The sequence below is a fragment of the Scardinius erythrophthalmus genome (genome assembly GCF_964197995.2).
Source record: "Scardinius erythrophthalmus genome assembly, chromosome: 9".
Lineage (NCBI taxonomy): Eukaryota > Metazoa > Chordata > Actinopteri > Cypriniformes > Leuciscidae > Scardinius > Scardinius erythrophthalmus.
The window spans coordinates 11,757,329-11,778,539 of record NC_138229.1 but is presented as its reverse complement, the minus strand read 5'-3'; the positions used below and the strand labels follow the sequence as shown (position 1 = coordinate 11,778,539).

Here is a 21,211-nt window from a genome sequence, read left to right as displayed (position 1 = left end):
TTCATTCAAATATTTGAAGAGAAAGAAAAAAGTACATTAGCCATTTGTGACAAGCTAATTATTTAAGCAATTCATGCAATTTAATCGCTGCTGGTGTGAACAACCCATTATTGTCCAATGCCGATAATCTCAAAATGGCCAAATGTCAGCCGATTTGTCATCCTGACCTCATTTCATGTATATCAGACAATAACAAATATTTTCCTCTCCCTATGATTCCTGTAGAGATTCACTAATGCAAGCAACTAAAAGTGATAAATGGATTATGATAAAAGTGTTGTATTTAATGATTTATCAGAATAAAATCCTGGAGTGGACTCCATCTCATCCCTGGGGTGTCCTGTTCCAGTAACATGGTCCCATAGTCTCTCTGATTTTCTTCCCCAAGTAAAAACGCTGCCAACTGATGATAATCGATAAATGAGCATGCCTGTTTGAAACCAAACCCTGTTAAGAGCCCATGAAGTCTGCTCTGGGCAGACAACAGCGGTGGTCATGGGTAAATGATTAACATGTTTTGTTGGGAGAAAACTTTATGTCGACAGCTATACCATTATCAGACCCATCTTTCGCAAGGCAATGATAATGTGAGATGATGCTGTGTATTATTTGTCATAAGTGTGAGATGAGGCGAGATATGGATCTTAATGTAAAGTGTTTTGCTGCAATCTGGTATTGACATTGATGGTGTTTTATTGGATGATGAATATGAGCTGGGCACGGACACAAATGGGCAAGTGAGAAGTCCAAGTCAAGGTAGAGTTAAACCTGTGGATGAATTCACATCTTCAGAGACAAGAGAAACAGAAAGAGAAAAGAGAGAAAGAGAACATACATTTAAAAGAGTAGGCCTATCTGTCCATCAGTCTATCTATCTATTTAGATCTATCTATATAAATCAAGATGATCTGGAGAGAACGGATGGCACTGATGAAGGGTTGAACCGAACACATTTTGTATATTTTGTAAGTAATAGATAATAGTAATTATTATTAAAAGATAATAATCCTACTACTAATTCTACTACTAATAATGACAATATACAACACAAGGATTGATAAGCTGCTGGGTTCATAAATATTAATCACATTGTCAGCGTTCGCGCGAACTGATTTGCTGAAATCAAAACGGGATAACCATCTAATGAGACTGCTGTTTGCTCATTAGTTCCGCCCACTACCGGAGAAACCGACATATCAGGCTTGTTCGACTTGAACAGGTGTGGTAAACAATCGGATTGCTTGGGTCCTAAGCTCGGACTCATCTCTTCAGTAGGACTGAATCGGTTTATGACATCAAAGCGCATCAAAGTAACGCGAGAGCGATTAGAGAGCAGGACGGCTCATATGCTTTTGAATCACTCTCGCGGTACTTTGATGTCATAAACAGGTGGATGCTGCACATTAGTGGTGGTTGAGGAGATCCCCCTTCTATGTAAAGCGATTTGAGTGCAGAGAAAAGCGCTATATAGATGTAATGAATTATTATTATTATTATAAACCAGTCGGTCTGTGCAACGCCGGTTCAAGTCAAACAAGCATATCTTTATTGGCGGGCAGATCGAGGCTTCGTGGAACACTGAAACAGTTGAATCAAATGTGCCGAATTGTGTCGAGCCTTCGAAACAATCCGACACCCGTCTCCACGGTGACACCTAGAGGTCATAACAGTGTAAATGCAACAAAAACTCAGGCCAGACATGCATAAAAACACCATTTACAGATCTATTGCAATTTTTTTTTATTGAAATCTAATCAGATTATAAAGTGTCTATATGTTATTTTAACAATTGTCAGGGTTTGTTTTGTTTGTTCTATTGATATGGCTTAGCTAAACTGGCCAATAAGAGTATTACGAACTGCTCCGAGACACGAAGGTTGAGATCCAAATGCAGCTTTAATTAAAGGTCCCATGACATGAAATTTTCACTTTCTGAGGTTTTTTAACATTAATATGAGTTCCCCTAGCCTGTATATGGTCCCCAAGTTTCTAGAAATTTCAATCGGTGTAAATCGAGCTTTTGCTATCTTTCTCTGCCTTTGAGAAAATGGAAGCTCAATCGCGCTGATCTTGAATCTCCTCCTTGTGACGTTATAAGGAGGAATGTTACCTCCCCTGTCTCTGCTTTGCCCGCCCAGAGAATATTTTCCGCCCATGAGAAAATGCGATAGGAAGTAGGAACGCGCGCGCGCGATTTTAGTTTGTCCACGAGAGATATCATGGCTTTTGAGCGAGCGAAGCATAACAATTGCTCAATAATTGGATGTACAAATGAACACTGAAGGGTCAATACAGAGCTGGGCTTGCTGAACGTCTGAAACTAAAGTCTGGATCACTCTCTTTGGCTCAGCTACACACCTCGGACAAGTAAGTCAACTAATGATATATAAGTGTGTTGCTTTACTGTTTATGGTTGCCTAGACTGTTACACGTAGAATGTGGCTGTCACATTAGCTATGCAGCTATGCAGTTTATGTGTGTGAATACACACACTGTAACGCAAGTGTTGTACACTTCTTTGTTATTTGGATAACCGTTTTCCTGTTGGTTATACGGCGCGCGCGATATCCGCATTTCAAGATCGCAGAGCTTGATGTAATTGTAATAAGATAAATTACAGATGTTACAGATCTCTCATGAAAAGGCAACAGTAGGTTAGCGTTAGCTACATGATAATAACTGTAAACCATCCGAATAAAGTACCGTATCCAGATTCCAGACATAATATTTTAAACTAACCATTCGGAAACGTCCTGCTGGAGCCGCTGAGTTGTTGCTTCTCCATCCGGATCAGATTCTGGGTCAAACTGAAATGCTTGAACGAGTCGACTGCGTGTCTTCCTGCCATTGCTATATCCAACGTAAACATCCACGGACCGGTACCGTTGCGCAAGATGGTCAAGGCCACAACCACCCTCCACCTTGCGCCGCCTTTCTCCTCCTCATTAGCATTTAAAGCTACAGACACCGAAACGGCCTGTCTGAAGGAAGCTCATTCTGGGACTGGCTTGTAGTGGCTATAATTCTGCACCGAGGCAGAATTTTTGAAAAGAGATTTCAGATACAGTACTAGGGACCACTAAGGCCTATAAAAAGTAGCATGTCATGGGACCTTTAAGGGGCAATCCAGACACGTAATCCAATATACAGGCAATAGGTCAAAACACTGGTAGGCCGTCCAAACAAACAAATACACAAACAAACAAAACAGGCAGGGGTCAGAGGCAAAAGAGTAATCAACGGAACAGGCAAGAAATCCAAAAACCAAGAGACATGAAACCAGGGAAAACGCTCGGAAATGCAGTGCAACAACATACAAAACTTTGCAGTGAGTGAATGAGTGAACATGGAATAAATAGGCTGAAACTAACAAGGTAATGAGATACAGGTGAATGCAATCAGTGATGATGAGTCCGGGCAGTGAGTTCTGGGAAATGTAGTTTGTGAGAGTGACAATAGACTGGTGTGGAGTGCCCTCTGGTGGCTCTCAAGGACACTCCAGCTGGTGACCGTTACAAAGAGACTAATATTGTTCATTTTAATTATACTAATGTCTAATTAAAACATCTACAAATGTATAAATCTGATCAGAGATCAGGTAAAACCCAGAGACACTTGTTCTCATCGCCCCCGGCCATGACGATTGAACTTTCGAAACAGTTATGACGTAATGGAGCCTCGTTTACGTAAATCATGTGACTCTGGCGGTTTGATAGACGCTCCAAACCATTGATTCAGAACAAAAGATTCGTAAAGGTTTCGAAGCTTCATGAAGCAGTGTTTTGAAATTGCCATCACACTACATATCTTCTGCTTGTGCTTGTTCTTAAAAGCTGCATAATTCCAAATGAACAGACAGGAGAATACAACAAAGAATATCGTTTACATGTAGCGCGTCGATTCTGAGTGGTAAGTTTTATCAGCAGTTATTTGAGTAATCAACCTGTGTTTATCTGTATTATTGCGGCCTTCCTCTTCCTCCTCTGCAATTTCAGAATTGTTTATCCTGCTTTAACGCATCCAGATTAGTGGTTCTCATCCACACAGTGGTTGTATTGGGTCAGATTCCGTCCTGTATTAGCTGGTGTGCTATTAAAGACATCTGTAATAATCAGTAGGTTTAACCAAACAGAGACCACATAAATGCTGTTTATCCCTTGTGTGCGGTTTTAAAGAGCGACCTTTCCTTAGTTAAAAGGGTACCTGTTCACTGAGCAAATGGCCTTAGCAAATACTCTGACACACTTTCACTGAGACTTTATTTATTTACAAATGTCACCGTCACCGGGGCGTAATGTGTTGCATCAGGCAAAGGGCTCTTTAGAAAAGCGCTCCTCATCAATCCAGAGGATTTAGATGGGTGCTGCAGAGAGGAGGAGGTGGTGAATCACTCCATAAGAACACTCTTTTTTCATTTTAGATTTTAGGCTATATATAATTTAATTTCTATATAATATATAATTTAATGTACTTTTTTAATGGATTACTCAAACTATTAAACACAAATTGTGCATTATCAGTCTTTATTTTTTTTGGACTAAAACCAGTTTAACTAATTTTCATTTAAATTCATTTTAAACCCCTCTTTGGCCCTTAGAACTAAACAAGCTGTTTTGTGATTGTACCTTAAGATTATTTGTGTAAATACCACTTTTCTGATTGGCTAACCTCTTTGCATGTGAAATGAGTGATTGACATTCACAGCTCTGTGTCGCTGTAGTTGTTTGGACATCTTATGTGTGCTGTGCATTATGTGAGGTAGAGCAGATCCCTTTCACCGCTTAAGGATTACAGTCAGCCTGCAGGAAAATATTTATGAAACATGACTCCATTAATCTTACACCAACACTGCACTGTCACTATAAATCAAACACACATCCCACTCCACTTCATACACAGCGGCTAAGGATATACCTTGGTCATATTCTCATTCTTTACTTTTTCTGTGAACGAATACAGTTAAAACATTGACTTCCGAGAGGGTGAAAGACAAACAAGGCTATTAAACCACTAAAGATCTGCATGTCATTCATTTTCATGTGTGCTGATATGTCAAACATGCTGTGCTCAGCTTTTCTTTATGCGAATATCCTGGAAGTATTGACTGGAAGAAGTGATTGTGTGTGTGTGTGTGTGTGTGTGTGTGTGTGTGTGTGTCTGTCGGTCTGTCTGCCTGTCTATCTAATGTGTATAATATTATTAAATATACATATTTAAATATATGAAATTTGAAGTCATGTTTTAGATTCTGATTTTGTTCATTTCAGTTCTGTTATGTTACTGTGATCAAATATATCTGAGTCAGTGTTTTGACAATTTTGTCTTTTAATTCTTGAAATGTAGAACATGTTTTGCAACACTAAATTAGCCATATGCCATATGTACATATTTTCCTCAGTGTAAAACGCAACATCAGAGGTGATTAAAAATTAATAGCCGTCAATGGCAAAACCTGATTTACCCTGGAATGTCAAACACAGTATGCAACCCTCTGTGCGGGGGGAGGGGGGGGGGGTAGTTATTGTTGGGGGTAGAGACTAGCATAAGAAATGAAATAGCCTCTTAGATGTTTTGTTGACCCATTCCCCTTGGCATACACACACATATTCATACATACTCCAGAAATGAAAATGAAAACCATCAATACAGCGATCGAGGGCAAACACTGTTCTGCCGGTAATGCTGTGTAAGACATGACTGTGTTTTTATTGATACATCTGATTTACAAAACAGTCTTTCCCTCGTAATGGGTTCCCAGCATTGGGTTTCAACGCTGGATGAACAAGGGCATTGTGGGAATGATTTAAACCGTGGGGCAAGACTCTCGTCCCTCAGGCTACGGACCTGATTGTCTGCAATTGCTCTGTGATTTACTTGCCAAATATGCAATCTCATCTAACTAGCTTGTTTTGCTCACAGTGTCACGAGGCTGAGTGAACTTTAACAAATCATTACTTTTTTCTCTCTCCCCCGTATGCTCTTTTTCTTTCTCTACTCCTTTCTTTCTCTCTAGTTACATTGCTGGACACTATGTCTGCTCTGGGAGACCTTGGCTGGGAGGCCTACCCAGCTGAAGGGGTGAGTAACACAACCAATCAAAATCAAGACACAAACACACAAGCCCCCACAAACGTCTTTAATCAATTTTGACTCTTGCAACCAGCCAAAAATGGTGCATTTTGTCTCTGTGCTTGTTTTACACAAAATGATTTGAACTGTGCAGGGACAACTTTTTTTCTTTTTTCTTTTTTTAAATTAAAATGAGTCTGGGCTCTTGGGCTCCGACACACTTTTGAACTCCTCTAGCATATTTCTTTTTCTGTTTGAACCCCTTTTGCATATTTTTCCTTTTTTATTAAAACATGCTCTTTTCTTTTAGCAGAACTCTAAAATATTAGTCCACATTTTTACTGTACATTCTAAGGTTATGATGTCATCTTAAAAGGATGGTTTGGAGTAAAATCAGCCTAGGGTCCTTTGCACCATGACCTCGAGCCAAACTTTCCAAACTTGGAAAGTTTGTAAGTACATCAGGAGTTTATTTAAATAACACTTGCCTGACGGCTCATGCTACTGCTAACCCGGACGTTGACGTCACTTCAGTGGTTTGGGAAAAGCACGTAAAAGTCCTTGATTTTACTTCGAACCTCCCTTTAAGCATAACATCACTGATTTGACTATTGATTTTTTTTCTTGACAAAATGTAGTGATGAAGGATTTTTGTAGGCCAATCCAGAAATAAGAATCACCCTGGTTCCTTCAACAAAAAGCCAGTAGGTTTTTTACATAAAATAAGCCAAAGACTTTATATATAGGAAGACGGTGCACTCCGATTACTTATGAATGGGAGAAAGTGCAACACCCAAAATGGCGAATAAGACCCGCCTTCTAAATGAAAGAGCCAATCATTGATTAGCAAAGTCATCGCATAACTGCAGCTGCCGTTAGAAGCTCCGGTTGTTATAGAAACAGACAGTTTTGAGACGCACACTTAGGACTGTGCATGCACATTAGCGTTTTTTTGTCATGATTCGAACATTTAGAAACAAAATTAATGAAACAGTTGTTGTCAGATTTCACTGATGATTTCAGATATGAAATTTAATCATAAGCTTGGTCAACAGTTCTGGCGAATTTGATGTTCCCCATTCAAAGAGATAGGAGCTGGCCTATCTCCGAGTGAAATTACTTTTCTTAAATGGACTTTGAATAAGCTCTGTTGATTCTTACACATTTTATTCTTCAAGGTAATCTTCAGTGCTTCTTTTACACAAAAGTATTTGAACTGTACAGAGACACCTTTAAAAAAAAAAAAAAAAAATCCCCCTGCCAACAATTATCGGTAATCACGCCATCACATCTTAAATGTGCTGGAATTGCATATGGTTAGACCCAACCTGCGCATGCATATGTATAAGAGTGGATACAGCATACATCGAGCCCATGGGAAAGGAAGGCTGTAAGCACGTTCTCAAGTTCTTATAAATAGGAGCCACTGTTTTTTGCATGTGCAAATTGTAGGATATGATGTCAAGGTCATCTGTGAAGTCTAGTGAGCATATACTCGTTTTCAGCCAAGAGGCATTCATTTTCGGCTTAACACCAACTTACCCGGTCGCTTACTTCCAATTTATTTGAGGAAGACGTCAAGATTAAGAGTCTCTAAAGCAGTAACACAATCCCCTGTGCCAGAGAACAGAAGAAGGAGCCGTTTATTTTGAGTAGAGGAGGCCTGTTCTGTCTTTTTTGATGCACCCAAAGTGGTCTAAAAATAAATCAAGTTTGCAAAAACCATGGTGAACTTAAAAGAAAATCAATCTCGGGGATTTCACAGCTGACTTTTAAATGATTTAATAGAGACGTCAGAAGCTAGATCAGATTGCCCGTGCCCCACACGCGTGTCTACGAGACGTGTCGTGTAGCAGCTTAATCTGGAGATGAACAGAATTTACAAATTATTCATTTTTGCTGAAAATAGTGCGATAGACATGTACTCCTTCCAAAACTGAGAAATATTAGACTTGCATAACAGAGTATTGCATTTCATAACAGGGTGATATGTTGTCAATAACCCAAACCCGGCACCTCTCCCTAAGAAATCATGTGAATACTGAATGACATTTAAAATTGAAGTCGTGGAAGACAATGCAAACACTGTAGAACAAGATCCTCAAAACAGATGCATCCTGTAAACCAAAGTTCATTTATGAGATTTTTCATGTAAACGGCTTGGAGTGTTTGGATTTCTGTAGTGGGACTGAGAGCTGCTGTAGTGTGAGTGAGCACATCGCCAGCTCCTCAGCAGATGAATGGAGTGTCTACTGGGGGCTGTTTCTCTAAGACTGCATTCCATATTGCATATTCTGTCCTACATAGTACGCAGGTTTGGAATTAGTGTGTTCTAGGGATGTATAATTGGACCATTATCCATATCACTTATCGGCCAATATTAGTGTTTTCTTTAATTGTGAATGCTTGTTTCTGACTTTTTTACATCTTAGATTACATTTGCTATCATCTAACGCCAACATCATTTTAATGGAGCACAACAAAGATCCACAATTGCTAGTAATTGTTATTATTAAAAATACTATTTTCTTTAGCAGAAATCAAAATGAATAATCCATATTTTTAACTGTACATCATTAACAAGTTATGATGGCTGATCTTAAGCTTCACATCACTGATTTGACTATTGGTTTTCTGTAAAGCTGCTTTGACAATATGTAGTGTGAAAAGCGCTATACAAATCAACTTAAATTTGACAGAATTTTTCTGAAAATTATTTTTTTTAGACAAAATGGTGCTGCAGAGACAATGCATTTTTGTAGGCCAATCTGGAAGTTAACATCACCCTGTTTTCATCAACAAAAAGCCAATGGGATTTTTCTGTTGTCATTTGGATTATTACAGACAAAAGCTTTGTGATCAACAAAGGTTTATGATTATTACACATTTTGTTGATTAAATTCAATCAATAAATGCTTAAAAATTATTTTAGACTAATTCCTGCATCACTCCATACCAGGGGTGCCCAATCCTGCTCCTGCCTATCGACTGTCCTGCACAGTTCATCTCCAACCCTAATCAAACACACCTGCCTTTAATTTTCAAGTGATCCTGAAGACGTTAATTGGTTGCTTCAGGTGTGTTTGATTAGGGTTGGAGATGAACTGTGCAGGACATTCGATTGGCAGGAGCAGGATTGGGCACCCCTGCTCTATACTATAGATTTTTAATATAGGCCATTTACTGTAACCATTCATTTTTAGATCTGTTAAAGAAAAACATCTTATTGAATTTATCTAAATGCTTCATGCAAACAGCCTGTGCAAAGGGAAACCTTGTAGATCTCAATGCTGGCATGCTTTCTTATTGCATATTCAAAAGTATGTGCTTTCCCATCAGTAGAAATGAAGTATTTCTTTTTTTTCTTTTCTTTTTTACAACAAACTATAACTAAATTTTACCCTAACCGATAAGTTTAAGAATCCAAATTGAGAGATTTTTTTTACTGGATTGAGTGATACTCTTACATACAGTACTGTGAGAGTCTCTTCCAATTGGCCTGTTTCCACACTACGTCTGTTAAACTCTTCAGGGAACATTCCTCCCTGTCCTTGTGCTGTGTTTACCTTAGATTCAGTGATAGTAGGAGTCTCTTTGTTTTGCTGGTATGGCAGTTGTTTAATGGGAGTGAACTGTAAGGCTAAATCAGGTCTTGCAGCTGCGGCTTGCGTTTCATACTTGAGGATTATCATGGCGACCCATGACCCACTGAACCCGCCGATGGTGCGCCGTTGTGGAGCGACTCACAGGAAAACCGATGTGCTCCCAAAGCAGCCGCTTCACCTCCGCTGGATATTTACCTTACTGACTCAATCGCCTGCCACTTGACCCTCGCAGGTCAAGACTAATACAGCTTTCCCTGTCCCAGATGTGGAAGGTTTGTTTTGGGTTGGTTCTCAAATGGCCATAGTCGTTTAGGGTATGTGTGCGTGTCTGTTACTAAAATAGAAGGGAGCAATTCACCTAGAGTGATAGAAAACAGGTAGCCCTATTAACGTGTCCTCCAAAAGGGGCCTTCTCCCCCCAAAAAACAGACGTTCTTTTAGGGATTTAAAGTCAATTGCATTTAAGTATCTTAAACTACCAGATGATTGTGGGCCTGCAATTAAGTTAAGCCAATGAAGGGCTAAGCAGACCCCCTGATCTGACATATTTGCCTGGCTTCAAAGCGGCCAGAGCCTGTGAAGGGTGACTGGGGTATGGAGTTAAGGTATTTCAGAAGAGACTCTAGGGGAAGCGGCCAGCTGGAGACGCTAATTAACAAGACGCCCACGTCACACTTATGGCCGCTACGTTGATTGAGAGTGGCTAAGCTTTACCTCCTGTCCAAATAACCTGTTTTTAGCTTAACAATTGTGAGTGTGTGTTGAACTAGCTGTACGTAGGTGGATTTATGAACGTTTCGGTGTATGCTTTTGCTGGAAGTTAGATAGTTTCGTTCATGAATATCAACTGCACATGGCCAATTTCCTTTGCATGGCTGTGCCCTATCGTGGCATACAAAAATGTGTAGCTAAATTGTATATGTGCGTCTGGAGATCTGGGGTGTGTAACTCAACCCTTTAGACTTTTGTGTAACCACCCATCTGTGGTAAAATACTTCATGAATTCAGACAATGCAAATCCAAAGAAACTTTCCGTAGCAGTTGGGTTCAGACAGACTCTTGAAAATAAATAAACAGAAAGGCATAAACCTGCCTTTTTCCCTACATAAATATTCCTTCAAAAGTCGTAATTATTCCACTCAAAGGGAAAGAACATACCCAAGACGTTTAGTGGCTCTGTCACTTTGATCTGTAATGTCCACCCATTCCCACCAGTCAGCATATGGCTCAGTTTAAAGCCAAACTGCTCTAACAATTGACCCTGAGCTCGATCACTTTTTTTTAAAGCTATAAGCTAATGGCAACGTGTCATAAACGCTCTCATTGTTGCTATGACATAATGGCATGGCCGGCAAGTGATGTGCACTCCAGACTGTGCTGACGCATGGTATAAAATACTTCAAATGCTTGAATGCACTGATGTGGAAAATGGCTCTTTTTTAGACATTCTGATGTACTCAGTCTCCTTGACCATTTGATTAAATGTGCACCCATATTCACTGCCAATCAGTTTAAGGGTTGTTAAAGGATTAGTTCACCCAAAAATGAAAAAGCTGTCATCATTTATTCATCCTTGTGTCATTCCAAACCCATTTGACTTTGTTTTTTCCTTGGAACACAAAATGAGATATTTTATGTATTGGTAGCTCTTTGCCTTTATTGAGGACTGGAGCTTTTAGGTTTCATAAAGGAAACGAACGTATCAAACGATTCACATGCTGTCTCAAGTCTCACGATAGCTTTGTATGATGAACAGATTGAAAGTTGTTATTTATTCCAGTGATATGTTAACTGTAGTAACTGGATCATTGAGTCAAATCATTCAGATCAGATTTTGTATCAATCTATTCATTGAACATATCCAGAACAAAATAAGATTTTGTTGATGTGTCCAACATAGCTACTTTCTGTTTATCAGACAAAGCCATTGTATGGCTTGAGGAAAATTGGAATATAGAGCACAAGTCATTATTGATCACTTTTAATGATACTTTATGGTGTTTTTGTATACTTTTTGGGACTTGAAAGCTCCAGTCTCCATTCACTGTAAATTGACAAAATCAGTGAGTAAGGTACTCTCGGTTTGTGTTCCATGGAAGATATATTTTATATTTTATATTTATTCATTTAGCTGACGCTTTTATCCAAAGCGACTTACAATTGCTATATATGTCAGAGGTCGCACGCCTCTGGAGCAACTAGGGGTTAAGTGTCTTGCTCAGGGACACATTGGTGTCTCACAGTGGATTCGAACCCGGGTCTCTCACACCAAAGGCATGTGTCTTATCTACTGCGCCACACCACCCCCACAAGATAAAAGTCAAAAAGGTTTAGAACGGCATAAGGGTGAGTAAAAGATGACAGTTTTTTTTCAAAAGAACACAGAGCTCTTTAAAAGCCCATAACTGTATGTCTTTTTCCAGTGGATTGCTCCCATCATGCACTGTTCAAGAAATCTTGAGCGGAAATGATGATGAATGCCTTCAAGTGGCAACTCAAGTGGTCAAGCAGTGATTCCTGAATGCATAGTATTTGAAGTCTAGTACGTTACTCGCTGATTGATCAGCAGCTCAAATGAATCTCTAAAATCACTTAGAACTGAGCCGGTGGTCCTCCAGCTCATCTCCGCTGCAAATTATACAGAGAAGGAATAGAATTTATTGAAGCAAATCAGAATCTTTTTTTGAGAACCAGCCGTTGAAGAAATTGCCCGCCCCTCTAAGACTCCCTGGATGGTTTATTTTCTCTCCCTTTAAGGAGTGAAATGTTACTTATGCATGAAGTGTTCCAAATGAAGGAACCTTAGACAAGTGGAAGCAGATGGCAAGAGATGATGGGAGACGAGTCCCTTACACATACTCATACATATCTATTGCTGCCTATGCAACTGGAGACATACACACTCACACAAACTAACTGAAGCATACTATGTGTTCCATAAGTGTACATGAAATAGTAATAATACATAACAAATATTTACACAATATACATGCAATATTTAAGCCCAGAGTTCAGGATTGGCAAACTTGCATCCTCATATAATATATAAAATAGAATTTTTTTTGTTTGTTTACACATTTTTGCAATCATAACAGTTGTTCTGTCTGTTGCAGTGGGAGGAAATCAGTGTGATGGATGAGAGGAACACCCCAATGCGCTCCTACCAGGTGTGTAATGTGATGGAGGCTAATCAGAACAACTGGCTACGCACGCGCCACATCCCACGAGATGGAGCGCAGCGCGTCTACATCGAGATTAAGTTCACCCTGCGTGACTGCAACAGTCTGCCTGGAGTTCCTGGCACCTGCAAAGAAACTTTCAATATGTACTACTACGAGTCCAACAACGCCAACCTGTGGTTCATCAAGGAGAGCCAGTACATAAAGATCGACACTATCGCAGCCGACGAGAGCTTCACGCAGACTGACGTGGGTGATCGCGTCATGAAACTAAACACAGAAGTCAGGGACATCAGTAACTTGAGCAAGAAGGGTTTCTACCTGGCTTTCCAAGATGTTGGAGCCTGCATTGCTTTGGTGTCCCTGAGGGTCTTCTATAAGAAGTGTCCTCTTGCCGTTCTGAACTTGGCCCAGTTTCCCGACACAGTGACAGGGGGAGATTCGGCTTTGGTGGAGGTTAGGGGATCTTGTGTGAATGACTCTGAGGAGTTTGAGGCGCCGAGGATGTACTGCAGTGGAGATGGCGGATGGCTGGTGCCCATTGGACGCTGTGTCTGCAAGCCGGGCTTCGAAGAGAACAAGGACTACTGTCAGCGTGAGTTTTCTATGCAGCTTATTGTACTCCTGTGTTGGCAACTTTAGATATACAGTGGTATTAAAAAGTATTTAGACACGTCTGTACTCTCAGGTTACACTTTAAGATGTAGGGATGCACACGATAAATTGGGACACTTTTCCCAGTCATTTCAATGGCATTTCCCCTATTGTTTGGTTACCGGCCAATATTAAAGTTTCTTTCTTTATTGGTCGATATATGGATATATTTAATTGTGCATTTAGATTATTTTACCTATTTTACATTTAGATTACCTTTGCTTTCATCTAAATCTCAAAATTAACACTAATAATTTAAGTATTTTATTTTTAATTTATTTAGACAAAATAGTACAAATTCTAATATCTGACATTTAACAGTTATCAGCCATAACATGAAAATAATTTTCAGCTTTGGTCAAAATTTTAATATTAGTGCATCCCTATTAATGTGTTTAAATGTCATTGCATTCCATACAAAATATTCTGTAAACAATGCTAGGCTAAACGTAGCTAACCTTTCTTTTATTTTGCATTTAATTTAAGTGTATTCTAGGTAATTTTTATTGAATGTTTGAAGTCATCAAGTGTATGCAATCTTTCTTTTAAATTAAATGTACTTTCTTACAAAATGCAATACCATTCATGTATTTTAAGTTTGGCTAAATTGTCCAAATACTTTTTAGGGCCACTGTATAACAAAACCCACGTTTTTTATGACTTTATTAGGGAATTTATTGGTTAATATGGCACATTCTGTAGTGATGAAATATCCACAATCTGTTTTTTTTAGCAGTTGCAGTCCCTTTGTATGCTTAGTGAGTGTGTATGTGTGTGTTTGTGAGCAAATGCAAATAAGTTTGCAATGAAAGTAGCTGAGGGCTTCTGTGACTCATTCAGATTCACTCCGTGCCTTGTTTCCCTGAGTTGGGGAAGGTAGTTATGCTCCAGGATACAAATTATTGAGACATAGCATTCCATAGACTATCTGTTCTGTTTACTTGCTTTGTAAATCCATAGGCCTCCAGCAGGCAGTCTTGCTTTAATTCAAGAGTGTGTGCGTTCATTGGATGAGTTTGTAGAAGTTTTCTTCAAAGAAGTCTATGCTAGCTGTTGAATCATTATTTTATAATCTTTTTGCCTCATTTAAGTGTAATACTAGCTCAAACCCCAGATCTTCTTGATTTATTGAGTTTAATATTTAAACTATAAGGTACCAGTGGCAATATGTATATTCACAATAATGTTTTAAATTTTAAAATGTCAAAACATTAAAAAGTAAATATCTAGCAACCCACACAGCTCTCAAAGTTTCAAACCTCTTGTTGATTGAATTTGCAGCTCTTTCTTCTCCATTAATTTTGTGCTTTTTTTGCTCTGTTGCTATGAATTTTGTTTTAGTTAGCTTAGCTTATGCTAATTTAAGGGTACTAATATCTACTTCCTGATATATTTGTAAATGAGAGTAGAATGGCATTTTGTTGTCACATGACCGCACTACACATCTTGTTTAATTCTGGAAGTGGCATCCAGTTAAAATAACAGAAAAGTAGTTATTTTTGTGTAAAAATATCCACTAATATATTTTGAAATTCCGATCAATCAAGAACGATTTATCAAGATTTTGATATTTAAAGTGACTGTTGATATTGCATCCAGATCATTCATAACTCTAGAAATGTATGGTCAAATTGAGAACATTGAATTTTGGGATAAAGTATCCTACATAGTTTTTCTCTTATGGATATTTCAGAAATAACAATATTAGAGGTCGACGGATTCATCGGTTTTGCAGATATATCGGTACCGATAGTTGATTGGTGGAACTATCGTTATCGGCAAAAATCCACACCGATAGTTTTTCCTGGTTGCGTCCATTGCTGGAGCGGCTGAGAAGGTGCGCTGTCATTGCACAGTATGAGAGCCTGAGAAGAGACTGCTGGCATTATACAGAGTGAGAGCGGCCTCTAGAGGCGGAACAGCAAACTATCACTGGCTAAGTTGTTTACTTTAACATGTGAGCCTGCGCGCAGCACGGAGATCACACATTATACGGAGAGCGCTGACACTTCGTGCATTTAAACACAGCGCACATTCCTGTCTCGGATCACCGCGGACGCAATCTCTGGTATCATTCAAATGTGTATGTCTTGCGTCTCAGTTTTTGATTGTATTGAAAATGAAATCAGAGTAAGTTTGTAAGACTGTAGGTTGTTTTTTGGCGGGTGTGCTTGTGCTGCCGCAGTCTTGTTCATTTGCCATGTTGTTTGTGTATCTCTATGGCAAATGCACGGGGAACTGCATTTCGCAACTGCAGTTCCCGTTCGGAACTACGGGAGCCCAGAGGAGAGCTTCGGCGAATGTTAGAGAGAAAACCGTTTTTCATTCAAATAAATCGACGTAAACTACACATTCGAGTTAATCGATAAAATCAATTTATCGCCCAGCCCTAACCCAACTATATAATTACGAGAGAATGCAAAAGCATTGAAATATATTTTGTCCTCCCATTTCATAGTATTTTTCCTTTAGGGGCTCCACAGAATCTGTTATCTCCTTTTCGGCTTATGGCAGCCATCCCTATTTGAAACCTTCCCTCCTTCTGATGCAGCAGGTCAAGGAATGGTCACTCTTTGCAAAATAATCTTATCAGAACATGCCAGTGTAATGAATTGCTTTCTACCGGTCAATTAACCTTATTCAAGACAAAGCTAGCTGTATCTTTTCCGGTTGAATCATTCAATCAATCATGCGAGAGGTCAGTGGAAAAGAGAAATAAGAACTCACCGAAAGGCCTTGCTAACAGAGCGCAAGACTCAATAAATAGAGATTGACCGTGTTGAGCTGTTTCTCAGTGTGGTGGTCCACATCAGGCCGGCATGACGAAATGGCTAATCATGGAGGTCTATTGGCAGCGCAAGGCCAGAGGTCTCCTAATATATGGCCTTATCCTTCATCTCAGGCAGTGAATTATAGCTGGATGTGTGTGGCATGTGTAAGCACAGGCTTTTTTTTTTTTTTTTTTCACCATAGTAACTGCATTACACATCAGGCCGGCAGATGGCTTTTCATATTTAATACATGAGTTATCCCTGTAAGCTTTGATTATATTGAGGATTTGTGAATGATCCTCCATCTGTATTAAGCTGGCAGACTCTCTAGAAATGGTTTCTGCTATTAGTACAATAGCTGCCTTGGAGACCACACGGTTGTTTAATCGTCAGGTAGACAACTCACAGATATTGGAAAGCTTAGCATGGGATTAGGAATCACGGAACTATTGCTTTATGCCGTAGGCCACTTTTGGTTAGCGTGGAGCCTTATCGTTGTGGTGGGAGATGATCGACCACGATAGAACAGCATAATTAGAAATTCAGATCCTTTTTCAGTACCGAAAAAAAAAGATGTTTCATTGCAACAACATTTAAGGCTTTAGTTTACTAAGGCCTTGTCCACACTAATATTTTTCTGTTTGAAAACGCATCTTTTTCTCTCCGTATTGCCTTTCATCCACACTGAAACTGCGTTTTTGTCTTGCAAAAATTGAGCCTTTTGAAAATGCTTTCCCAAGTGGACAAATTTGAAAATGCTGTTTATGAATTATAGTGTGGACTTTGAAAACTGAGGTATTTGAAAACGCTGACGCATGGTTAGTCATAACCAGATGCGTATTGAACCGATAGCTATTTATACTGCTATTGTGCCTGTTATGTGCTATTCACTTTCACACTGTTGCTAAAGATGTTACTTTGCACAAAAGTGCACAAAGTGACACTAAATACGTATAATGTTAAAAAAGGTTTCAATTTAAGGGGCTGTTTACACTTGGCCACTTCATGTGTTTTCTCAGATCGGATAGCTATCCCATCGTGAAAAGACCATGCCCTCCGAAACGCATTCGAGACGGATTTGAATCCGATCGCTCAAACCTCTTCAGGTGGTGGTCTGGGCCACATTCCAGACGAAACTGGACAAGTGTAAATGCATCTGGTTGTTGAAACCACATATGTAAATTGTACTCCTCCCAAAAATGCTAAAAAAATAAACGTGTGAGAGCGTGTTATAGGCTATATGTTATGTTATAGCCAGATATGACGACGCTTCTGGAACACGCATCACCGCAGATGAGAAGCTGAGCATTTATTCATCGCAAATCAAAGTGAAAGTAAGTCGCAGACGCTTAACACACAATCATCATCATTAAAAGTAGTGAAAGGAAATGATCTTACCAGGGCTGTTGCCGCTCTCTCTTATTGCGGTCTTTGATTTTGAAATTTTAGCTAATGATCAATAAAATGCAGCTCATATTTGTTGCTTTCGGTGACGTGCCGACCATTAAATCTGCATATAGCGCGGGAATTGAAGATCGGATTTAAATCCGTTTCGCAGAAAAACATTTATGTGACCAGGTGTAAATGGAATCGTTTTGATAAATCAGATAGCTATCCGATCTGAGAAAACGCATAAAGTGGCCAGGTGTAAACAGCCCCTAAAAAAATTTGATTCTTTTGAACTGTCTTGTCATCAATGAATCCTGAAAAAAAAAAAAAGGTTTCATGAATTCCACGAAAAATATTAAGCTAATATTTTAGCATATTAGAATGATTTCTGAAGGATCGTGTGACATTAAAGACTGGACTAATGGCTGCTGAAATTTCAGTCTTTTTGTTTTTATGAAGCTTTTTTTCTTGCACTTGAAAGCCCTTTGTCACTGTTTACTTTCATTGTATGGAAAAGTGTGAGCATTCTGCTAACCATCTCCTTTTTTGTGCCACTGAAGAACGAAACTCATACAGGTTCGGAATGCCATTGGTGCGTAAATGAAGACAGAGTTTTCATTTTCGGGTGAACTATGCAATTAAGTATGTGGGCAAGGACGTTTAGAATATTTTGAGAATAGTGGGAGTGAAAGGACTTTTACTTTTCTCTGATGAAATTTCAAAGCAGAGTGAAATTCAGGGGTGAAAAAAACGAGAACACTTCACAGTTTGTTGGTTGTGGGCCAAGGTGAAATGTGTATTCACTCAAACGGCAAGCTTTTCGAATGTTTTCGAGGCCTTGAGTGCTGGCTAAATTTGGAAACATTGCTTGACTAATGCCCGCATGGGCCGTTATGTTACCTCTTCTGTACCATTAGTAACTGAAAATGCAGTGAGCTGCTGATATTCTCAATGAGTCATTGGAAGCAAAAGGTGTTGGTTTCTCACACTCTCTCCAGTGTTTATGCCCTGGAGAGCTGAATCCACTCTCTCCTCTGAGCCAGCGCTCAGCAAACAAAAGGTCAGAGCCCTTGGAAAAGCGTGTCAGCTGCGCTGAATAGCCTCCGCGGTGAAACTGTCAGCAGGCTAATGTATTAAAATGAGGCTTTTTTGCTTGTCTTCTTTATGCAAGGAAGGTGCTAATGGACTCATTAGCCGGGCCCACTCTGCCTCTGAAATGGCAGCCAGTTCTAATTACTGACATTTTCCATAGTGCTGTTTTTGTAATATCCGTGTTTTTCTTCAGCTGTTCCATGGTCGAGTTTCGGTAATGGTCATCCCTCCTTCCCGACGCAGGCTCTAGCGACGCTCAGAGACCACTCAAGGAGATGAAACTGCTGGTCCCTGTTTAAATATTCATAAGGACTCATGGATCCAACTGTCTCTGAGAAACGTGAATAAAAAGGCTAAGTGCTTTCATTTAAAAAAGGCAACAAATAATGGAAAATGATGACATTCAATTAGGCTTGGCTACATGCTGCCCGTCAACGCTTCTCATTTGGAAATCAGCAAGGAAGTCCATTTGAATGCTGATCATCAGCGTATGTTTGTTCAAGTCTGCGTTTTTTGACAGCCGTGCATAAATGTGTTTTAAAAGGTGCAAGCGTGTGTGTTTGGTTGAGCCCTGTTGTCCTCTGTGCAGGGTAGAGCGCTTGTACATTTCCATAGAGACCTCTGGATGTAGCACATTCCCTATATGGTTTTCTCAGATGATGCATACGGTATTGTTTATGAAATATTAATATCCTTGTAGCCATGTATTTTTTTCATACACTTTTGGGGTATAATGACATTTATCAGAAAGAAGGCATGTCTGTGTGTGACTGGTGAGTAGATTGTGATAATAGGGAACTGCTGCAGTGCACTTTCAGCACCGCTATATCGAGCAAAACTACAGCGGACATTAAAATATACAGCCTCCTTTAGTTTCGGATGATTAAATAAAGATATAATGGCTTAAATCACTTATACTTAACATATACCTTTGTATTAAAGGAACACCCACAAATTAAAATGGAGCCATTATTACCTCACCCTCATGTTAGTTCAAACCTGTATAACTAAAAATGTTAGCGTTTTATGAAAAAAAAATTATATATTGGTCACTTATTTTCTATTAACTTATGATAAATCAAGACTAGAGCTTTCAAGCTGCAAAAAGCATCATAAAATAGTCAGTAAGATGCAATATTCTAAATCTTCTGAAGTTTAAGCCGTTATTTAATGATAATCTTTTCCTCATGTGTGCGAACTGTGACTGGATGATTGAGTCGAGTTGAACTCAAGGACTGAATCAGTTGGATTTGTGAACTAAATCAACTGATTCATTAAAAGACTTTGTTCACAGTTCACAAGTAGCCAAGTATCATAGAATTTCAATAAATAATGACTTTCATTATACATTTAAGGTGTTTTTTGTCAATATTGAAGCTTGAAAGCCTCAGTCCTCATTCACTTTCATTATATTAAAAGAGTAGACAGAATGTTGTTTGAAAATTCATCTTTTTTTTCCACAGGAAAGAGGATTTTAAATGGGTGATTTTGAATAATATGAGGTTGAGTAAATAATGACAGAATTAAAATGCTTCGATGAACTTTCCATTTAAATAGATGTTATGAGAATCCATCAGCACTTTCACCAGGAATGTAAGACAGCAGGTCATCATTTACTAACTCCAACTTAACACACAACTTGTGCTGTTTCTATTATTGATTCCTTAATGTATATTTAATGCTGGATCGGATGTGGAATTTGGTGATTTGAATCGGCTGAAATGTACTAAGATGCACTTAATGAGTTTACTGTAAATCTATCATCAATCTTACCAGAACGGGCCCATCTCCTAAAGCTCAGATGAGTTCTTGTTTTTGTTTTTCTTCTTTTCTTTGTGCCTCAACCTGATGTGTGACTTTCTTTCCTACATGGCATTATGAAATGGGCTGGCCCATAACCTTCACACCCTTGTAGGTAATTAACATGCTCGGGCTGTGTCTTCAGTCTCATGAGAGCTCTCATTAGCACAGTCCTCTTTCAGTGGGCTTCATTCACAACGTTGGGAGTCCATCTGATAAGAGCGTCTGTTCTCAGGTCAGTTATTGTGTTGCTGCTGGCTGCTCTTATCAGCAATGAATAAGGCTATTACCGTGTTTAGGATGGGTAGACAGGGCTTATTTCTTTTGAGCTCTCATTTCCTACATGAATAGAAGAGTGGTCATTTCTCTTTGCATATACCATGTTGAATGTAGTCTCAAAGAGCCAGACTTCTGAATATCAACAAAGTCTGGGCCATTTATTAGTACTGTACTGTTTATCAGCTGATTTTAATTGAAAATTAATTTGTATTAGTTGATATTGAATATTTAATTGTCCCCTATTTTTACATTTTGATTATTTGATGTCATCTCATAATGTACTACTAACACTGTTAAATGTATTAATCTTAGCAACATGAATATTTCCATTTTTCATACTGTAGGCTACATTATAATGTTATGCTGCCTAAAT

General features: G+C 39.0%; 1 protein-coding gene across 1 annotated transcript in view; it reads left to right on the top strand.

Moving 5' to 3' along the window:
• Positions 1-21,211, top strand: part of epha4b (eph receptor A4b) — a 138,936-nt gene that overhangs the window by 12,815 nt on the left and 104,910 nt on the right. Inside the window, exons 2-3 of the mRNA XM_081374875.1 lie at positions 6,014-6,078; positions 12,788-13,448. Of these exons, the coding sequence (XP_081231001.1) occupies positions 6,014-6,078; positions 12,788-13,448 (726 nt within the window). The remainder of the gene's footprint in view (positions 1-6,013; positions 6,079-12,787; positions 13,449-21,211) is intronic.